Source organism: Lates calcarifer, linkage group LG21, assembly GCF_001640805.2.
Source record: "Lates calcarifer isolate ASB-BC8 linkage group LG21, TLL_Latcal_v3, whole genome shotgun sequence".
In the NCBI taxonomy this organism is placed as follows: domain Eukaryota; kingdom Metazoa; phylum Chordata; class Actinopteri; family Centropomidae; genus Lates; species Lates calcarifer.
In genome coordinates this window covers 2251208-2259692 of record NC_066853.1, presented here as the reverse complement: position 1 = coordinate 2259692, position 8485 = coordinate 2251208, and the positions used below count along the sequence as shown (strand labels likewise).

The following is an 8485-nucleotide window of genomic DNA, read 5'->3' as shown; positions in this document are numbered from 1 at the left end:
ATGTGGAGCTCATCATCATGAACTCATCAGCTCATGTTACATAATGAATTTGAAAAGTGTAGCTTTGGTTTTAAATTTGCATGAAATTGATGGGTTTTTAAATAGCTGATGTACAGTAAATTGTGTAAAATCCACTAATATCACTACAAAGCTTCATAAAAACACCAGTGTCACAGTAAATGTCCATATAAGTAACCATGTCTCAATATAACAATCTGTATTAACATTCCATATGTTACTATAAAATTGAATTAAAACACAATTTCATCTTAAAGTTACACAAGACATGAGGAAAGTATATTGGTTAATTCATCAGCGTCACAGTAACCGCAGTTCCTTGGCTGAGGTGAAGTGAGTTTCCTGTCATATTTTTATCATGCTAAACTGCCCGTCTGACATTCTGAACGTGCGAAGTCAGTTCTTACAGATAAACCACAAGGGGAAGGACTGATGTGTCCTATGTTCGACTGTTCAGTCAGGCACAAACATTTCTTTTCTCTTCAGGTAGATGTGATAGAAGCGATGGATGCTCATAACACCAGTGCAAACCCAAACCAGCCCCAGCCGGTCTACGCCATGGCGTTTGGTTGCATCATGGTCCTGGGTCTGCCTCTCAACATCGTGTCTCTGTGGATCTTGCTTCGCCGCCACAGCCTCAAATCCACCAACTGCCGTCTTCATGGTCAACCTGGCGATCTCAGACCTGCTGCTCGTCATCTCCTTGCCCATGAGGGTCTACTTTTACGCCACGGGGACCTGGCCGCTGAGCGCTCTGGCGTGCCAGATCATCACAAAGCTCTTTCTCAACAACATCCGCTCCAGCTCCATCTTCATCACCTTCATCAGCGTGGACCGGCTGCTGGCTGTGGTTTATCCTCTGAGGTCACGCTGTGTGCGAACTGCGGCCAACGCCTGGAAAGCTGTGTCGCTCATCTGGGTGTTTGTGGCCGTGATGAACATCCCAGAGGGTATAATCTTCTCAAAACTCCACAACAACTGCAGTGAGCGCGTCTGTTTTGGATCTCGTTATCTGTGTCGTTCTAGGTCTCCCATGGTTTATTTTCAGATGGTGTTAGTGTTCCTCTTGCTGGCAGTCAATGTTGTGTGCACTGTTCTGGTGTCCTGGACTCTGCACACACACCTGAGTGACTCTGTGAAGGTCAACAACAAGATGAACGTCATGCTGATTTTCCTCATGAACCTTGTCACGTTCACCATATGTTTCCTGCCCGTGTCGCTCGCTATACTCGCACACAACGAAGCTGCATTGACATCTTTGGTTTGTCTGGCGGCTGTGAACTGCTGCCTGGACCCACTGTTGTATTACTTTTCTCTGGACGCCTTCTGGAAGAAGAAAGAGGACGTGGCGCTCACTGGAGATCAGAGGACGTGATGTGCCCGTTGGCTGCAGGAATGATGAATCTATAATTTGACATTTTCCATATTCACGTGTATTCACTTTCTTCCTGAGAGTTGAAGCGTTGTCACTCTCATGTCGGTATGAATTAATATTCAGTCTCCAGAACTGAATTCAGGTGATTTCCTGTTGTTTGATGTTTTGCACATTTCTTCTTCCTTTGCTGTCGATTGTATTTTCCGTGGCATTATCCGTTATTAACGTGCACTGTTCCTGCCTACTAAAATAATAAAATGAAATAACTCTGATCTGTGTGTTTGCATGTTTAACACTCGAGTTGGTTTTCAAGCGGCTGAGAAAAGACAGAAAAGGATGTGACCCTTATTGTAGCGTCATCCTTCTCTTGTTGTGTGATACTACTGTTTGAGTCTGATATGTATTTCACATTAGAAATCTGCTGAGTGTCTCGGTGGAGCAGAGACAGCAGATCTCTGGTCCTAAGCCCCAGCAGACTGAGGGGCAGCTGTAAGGATCTGGAACACCTCGTCTGCAGATTTGAAATGATTTGCTAATGTGCCTAAACGCTGAGGACTGGCAGAATAACCTCTCCCCGAGTGACTTTAACCTAATATTACAATTAGATCATATTAACTATTAATCACTCATGTTACACTTACCATAAAATGTCAAATGAAGCAGCCGGTGGAGCATCGTGCAGCATCTGTTAAATATAAGAGAGAGGAAATCATGATCAGAATCTGTTCTACATGTGACGAAATGAGTGTGAGATGAAGGAGTGAGATAAGGACACAGGTTGCACAAACAACACAAGAAACACAAGAAACTCTATTTAAATATTCCTCTGAGACTAAAATGTTGCTGGTGTCCAGTTGGTGGCGCATGGAGGCTCTCGACATGAAGCTGCCACCATTAATGATGACTGCTCATATTCCTGTTGTTTGGTTTCTATTTACCTGGTTTTCGACTATAAACTGGAACATGTAGAGGATGCCTCCTCCAACCAGCCCGGTGTCAGTTAAAAGTGTATTTTGTGCAGTCACAGTGACCTTTGACCTTTGACCTTTGACCGCCAAAATCTAATCAGTTTATCTTTGAGTCCCAGTGAACATTTATCTCAAATTCCCTCGAAGCGTTACAGAGATATCACTTTCACAAGGCCAAAAACACGTTTTAAGAAGTCATAGTGAACTTGACCTTTGACCTTTGACCACCAAAATCTAATCAGGCGATCTCTGAGCTTGTGTCAAATTTGTGGTCAAAGTTGAGTATGAGTAAATGTTTGTACTGAATTTGAAGAAATTCCCTCAGAGTGCTGCTGAGATGTCAGTGACCTTGACCTTTGACCTCTGACCTTTGATCTCCAGATACTAGATATTGCTGAAGGTTTTGAGATCCTGCATTAAATAAATGTTAACAGACAACATTTTTCACTACTTTATTCACAGACAGATTTTATCAGCAGACAAAATATACAGAGTTTAGTTTAGTTGAACTAACATTTCATTTGATTCGCTGCCTCTCAGCAGAACTGACTTTAGTCCGGTCTCTGACTCTGGACTAAGGCTTTAAACGTCGGTTTACAAAACATTCTACACCAGTGCTTTTTTTCATTTAGAGATAAATACATGCAAGGGAAAACTTATTGAAAAAAGATTCACAGACGTAGTGATCAGGAGCTTTTAGAGCAAAAAAAAAAAAAAAAAAAGCACAATTAAAAGAGAAAAGCAGCAAAAATAAATATGGTTTTATTTTATATTAAAAAAAAACAAACAATGCAATCTAACGCCCGATGCAACCGTCTCTAACACTCACTATGTGCTGATGCTTTTTAAGAGGGAGATGAAAAGCAAGGAAGCAGCAGGCAGGAGGATTCAGATGCAAGCAAGCAACTAGTCAGCAGGTTTACATTATTAAGAACATGAGAAATAAAGACACTAACTGAAACCTATGGATGATGTTTGCTTCATGCTCTGCAGTGATGAACCTCCAGGGAGGGAGAGAAACAAACAGAAGAAGAAGAAGTCACCCCTCCCTCCCCCGACAACAGTAACCATCACACAAATCCCACAAGAGCGAGAGGAGAGGTCGTGAAATTATGATTCATTATTGGCTTGAGGACTTTGCTACATGGAAAATCCTGTGATAGAACCAACGGCTTAGTATTGCATCACGCTTCAGGGTAAATATTACCTGTGGGAAATTTAAAAAAACAAACAGGCAGGTAGTGAAATACAAAGGACATCAAACCAAAATCACAAGTAAAGTGCAACTCAGACGTGATCTGATCCACCGGAGGGTGCTACAGTGGCTGGGGTAGTGACTGGAGTAGATGCGCCTCTGGGTGGTGGCGGGATGAACCGTTGATGTTTACGCTTCGTCGCAGATAACAGTCTCCACCACGAACGTATTCTCAAAGTGGCGGATGTGGTGGCAGTCCTTCGCCTCGCGCTTGTTGATGCCTGTGAGGGAGAATCAGAGATGTGAGCTCAAACGACTAACGAGCGTTTTTATTTTTATTGTTTCTTTAGAACTCACGTCTGCGGGTGACGCGGCGGTTCAGGCGGTACGTTTCCTTCCCATTGCACAGGCGGTAGATGAAGGGTCCCAGCTGACGCATGTTGTGCACTTTGCCGGTCACCACCATGTCTTCATGGATGATGTAGGTCTGAGGCAAGTATGTTCCCTTCTGCACGAGAGGTGGAGGAACCACAACAACAACAACAACAACAACAACAAGCTCAGTGGGATGAAAAAACATAACATCATTCTGCAGCAAAGAGGAACTGCAGCGATCAGTGAATTTGCTCCGGGGGGGGGGGGGCAGAAGGGGTGGGGAGGTGAAGTGAATCCAAATCTGAAATCTGACACAGGGCTATGCACCACTGACCAACAGAGAACCATCCTGACAGTGCTGACCTTTGAGGGAATAAAGGGCCAGAGAGTCCAGACTGAAAGAAAGATGTTGCTGTAGCTTAAAGCTGCAGGAACCAGGAAGTGAGTTAGCATGTTAGCATGTTAGCACTTCATGTGTTTCTGGTTAAATGCCTGAATTAAGGTCTGTGGTTTTAACACAAGCTCAAGACATTTTCAGGTTTTATTCTCCCACATAAAATGGGTCAGTAAATCCCCCACTCCTGATGTTTGAAGCTTTTACGTGTCTTAAAAAAGGCGGTTGCTAACGAGTGTCTAAATGAGACTACAGAGGTTGTCGGGGACTGTTAACATGAAAACCCATCTACTCACCAGTCCACCTTTACTTTTATTTTCTGGGATAATCCAAAACCCAGTGAAAAAAATCTCATTAGCTGTTTGTGGAGGGAACCAGGGTCATGCTAACTTCCTGGTTGGACCACAAAAATATGTCATCCCTGTACCGCACTATTTGTTAAGTGGCACCATCTACTTTTATTTAACCTCCTCTGCCTGAGTGTAAACACAACAGGGACATTGTGACAAGCTAGCTAGCATGTCAATAACAGGAAGAAGCACAGAGAACCATTGGAACTAAGCATTAACATCTTCCAGGCTTGCTAGCATCAGTAGCTGTTAGCTCGCCTGTTAGCTAACTAACTTTAGGTTTTGTGAGGTATTTAACTGTACATTGGTAAAGCAAAGCCACTCCTCGAGGTGTTTTAAAGAAGAATAAATGCTCGCTAAGTTACCTTGACGTTGATGAGAAGCTCCCAGAGGTTGCGTGGAGGCATCACGATGGTGGTGTTGAGCTCAATAACGTAGCACTTGTCCAGAGCGATGTCATGGTAGGCGGTCAGTCCCTGGAAGATAAAACATGAACGTTAAAGACCGGTACTCAGGTTTAGGAGCTCTCAGGGAAACCATTTTGATTGGCATTAAGATTTTTCTTGGTCGCCAGAGGATGAATCCTTCTGGTCCCTTCACAGTTTGTCAGATATTTTGATGTTAGCATGTCGAAACATCTGAAGAACAAAGGACAGTCCTGACATTGTGCTCCATTAGCTGTTAGCATGGAGACCATTACAGCTGCCGAACATCAACATGTTAGCATGTTAGCATCCACAGCTCTGTGGTTTAACTGTGTCCTCACCCTGTGGAAGTCGTGGATTATGTCGGCGGGGTCGCTGCCTCCAAAGTGAGGCACGGGCACAGAGATCTTCTCGTAGTTGTCGGCCAAGTAGATGCCGACGTTTTCCTCCAGCTCCTGGCGTCCACGCAGCGGGGCGTACATGGAGTCCTCGTACAGCACCCGGCAGTGGAACAGGTTCTCCTCTGGGATCTGAACACACAGAAATCATGCTCTCAGAGACGGGACTATCGTCCTCATGCAGCAGTGATGTGGGTAGAGAGACACAGAGTGTGAGGAGGTCTTACATGAGGTATGAAGTAGTAGCGGTAGACGTAGATGGAGGCGAGGACCAGACCGGCCATGAACACAACCAGGCCGAACGTCAGGCAGCACAGCCCGTTCAGGAGAGACTTCTTGGGCCGCAGAGGCAGAACCAGCTCCTCCTCATCCTGGAAAACACACACACACACACATATATATATATTAATACTTCAAAAGGGCACAGAAAAAGATTTCCATTCATCCAACTTTCAGCTTGCTCATCATCAACCGTGACGAGCGGCTGCAAATGACCTGAATTAACCGCCGGTTAAACAGAAGCTCGCGCTCTCTCTGCATTTGGAGCAGGAGTTAGCAGGAAAACCGAGCCGGGGCCAGAGATGAAGGGAAGAGGAAGGGATGACGGAGGAGCGATGAAAACTCCACTGAGATGGTGAGTAATCTCTCCCTGACGCCTCCAGTCTCGCGGCCCATCTGCTGGTGCCACGCGCCCAGAACCTGAGTTGGCCGGGTGGCACTACACTACACTACACTACACAGACAGACAGACAGACAGACAGACAGCACACACTCACTATAATGCTGCAGTGATTTAACAGTGTGTGCACGTGGCAGGTAAAATTATTTTGGGAAAATAAAGAGGTTGCTATTCTTAGCAGTTTGTGAAGACAGGAAACGTCTCTCAGGACGGAGAAATGATGCTCGTGTTCAATTATTTCAAAAAGGAAATGAAGCCTTAGAGCTTTTTCACAGCGTTCGCAGTGTGTGTGTGTGTGTTTTGTGTTATTTATATGCAGGACTTCATGTTTCTGGAGACAGAGGGTGCAGGCACAAGCACGAGGCGACAAACTGTGCGAACACTCAGTTCTGTGAGAGTCAGTTCTTTGTGTTCTCCCTCCCCAACTCGGAGAGACGCTCTTTCACACCAGCTCGGAGCGTGACACACTCGCCATGAGGCCTGTGTCGATGCCTTCTGGGGGGTGGACAGACCTCAGAGTCACACACCTGAGCTATACGTCCAGGTGAGGGTGTCAGGGGCTCGTGTTGATGCTGGGATGCTCCTTCTGTAAAGTTTAAAGCTGCAAAAAATGATCTTGCATGTGCTGCAGCCCATCTGCCATTTTGTGCAAAGCTTGTGCATCTTATTTATGGTTTTTATATAAAACCAGGGAGTTGCTCATGTTAATCTGCACTGTTAGCAGCCATGTCACTTAGAAAGCAGAATCCAGCACAAAGCCTTCAGCTGTTGACCCGCTGTAATCGCCTCTGTAGTCCTGAACAAAGAGCGCACATTTGCACATTGTGATAACTTGCATCCAGGCTGCAATAAGCGCACTGGCGCAGCGGAAACCATCACAGCAATGACATGTTTTTGTTTCCAACCAAATGGCGATAGATGCTGTCAAAAAAATAAAAAATAAAATAAATCCCCTGCTGTTCGTGGCTGTGCAGGTGCAGGCTGCCCTGCAGACCCGCCAGGCTCTGCACACAGCGGGGCATCACATTACATAACTGTCACATTAAAGATTATTATTAACAATAACAGGAGGAATAAGAGGAAGCGGTGTTTTCCTCACCATCGGATGAGGGATGAGGATTTCGGTCTTGTCGCCATCGCTCTCCTTTTCCACTTTCTGTCCCGCGACAGACTGGAAACTGATCTTCACCATGGCTCTGTTCGTCTTCTTCTCTCCGTCTGTGTTTTAACTGGACACCTTTACAGACACTGAGTCCACCTCTCCGCGTCGACGGGCCGACCTCTTCTCACCGCTGGGCTGCTCCTCGGTCTGTTTTTGTCTTTACCCACCGGAAGTGTGCTATTTTATTTATTTATTTATTATGTTTTTTTTTAAATCTGACCTTAAAGGACCAGTCCGCTGTTTTCTGTTGACGGTGCTGGCTGCAGCAGGAGAATAACTCCATTCACAAAACACAGGGTTTTATTTATCAGATTAAAGCTGTTTTTTTCTATTTGAATTAAAAAAAAATATAAATTCTGATGTTAAATTCCTCAAATAAACATTTCATGTGGCATTATTTCTTTTCTGTGCTGTGTTGATGTTGGGTTTTCATGTTCTGGTTTAATAGGAGCTTTCTACTTTAGTCTATATTTGTTTAATTTTATTCATAGCACTAGAATAAAATGTAAATTCTGGAGAGGAGGTTTTATAATACCTCTCCTGCACAATCTTAGCTTTGTTTATTAACTTGGTTTTGTTCTAATAAATAAAATAAAACAATACAAATTGCAGATTAATTGAAGCTGAGTGAAATTAAAGTATATTTACCACTTTCAGATCCTTATTCGCCACTTTAAAATCAAAAGATATCAACTTTAAACTGTACTAGCTATTTACTAGCCAGCGGAATGCTAACATTAGCCAGCTAACCTAGCTAACAGTAGCACCAGTTAGCACCCTGTGGTTAAAAGCGGGTTCCCCTGATATAAGATAGGATGTTTCCTGTTCTCATGTTAAGAAACATCCAATAAAACCCACAGCTTATATCACAGATACCTGCTTTTAATCCACTGTATGCTAACTGGTGCTACCGTTAGCTAGGTTAGCTGGCTAACGTTAGCATTCCGCGTGCTAGTAAATTTGAAGATATAAGGAGCTTATAAAATGTATTTATTTACAGTATGAAAAAAATGGTACCACCTTTTTCTGACATACTTTCTAAAGAGTTTACAAGTTAAATGGTTTTTATTAATATTTATTTATTAATTAATGAGACTGTGAATAATCCATTCTGTCTGTATATTTATATTAAAATATATTTTGTGA

The 8485-nt window shown here is 43.7% G+C and overlaps 2 protein-coding genes across 3 annotated transcripts; one reads left to right on the top strand and one right to left on the bottom strand.

The window, feature by feature from the left end:
- The first annotated feature begins 522 nt into the window (after positions 1–522).
- Positions 523–2027, top strand: LOC108882382 (lysophosphatidic acid receptor 6-like). The gene is given in 2 exon segments (XM_018674853.2): positions 523–663; positions 665–2027. Coding segments are annotated over 2 exon segments (870 nt in total). The 3' UTR covers positions 1394–2027.
- Positions 2028–2797: 770 nt separating this feature from the next.
- Positions 2798–7522, bottom strand: itm2ca (integral membrane protein 2Ca). 2 transcript variants are annotated; one of them, XM_018674844.2, is made up of 6 exons: positions 7277–7522; positions 5726–5869; positions 5442–5630; positions 5041–5151; positions 3914–4064; positions 2798–3837 (listed from the first exon to the last, which is right to left on the bottom strand). In XM_018674844.2, the coding sequence occupies exons 1-6, from the start codon at positions 7367–7369 to the stop codon at positions 3746–3748; spliced, it is 780 nt and encodes a 259-aa protein (XP_018530360.1). In that variant the 5' UTR covers positions 7370–7522; the 3' UTR covers positions 2798–3745. The 2 variants fall into 2 exon arrangements, with proteins under 2 accessions (XP_018530360.1, XP_018530361.1); XM_018674845.2 differs by lacking the exon at positions 7277–7522 and adding an exon at positions 5994–6204.
- Between the last annotated feature and the right edge of the window lie 963 nt (positions 7523–8485).

What these genes read in the sequence shown, in the direction of transcription:
- itm2ca (XM_018674844.2), bottom strand. Translation starts at nt 7,369, where the DNA reads ATGGTGAAGATCAGTTTCCAGTCTGTCGCGGGACAGAAAGTGGAAAAG. An exon ending in GCTACTACTTCATACCTCAT is followed by an intron (nt 5,631 to 5,725) that starts GTAAGACCTCCT and finishes CTGTGTGTTCAG; the next exon opens with ATCCCAGAGGAGAACCTGTT. An exon ending in TAATCCACGACTTCCACAGG is followed by an intron (nt 5,152 to 5,441) that starts GTGAGGACACAG and finishes TTTATCTTCCAG; the next exon opens with GGACTGACCGCCTACCATGA.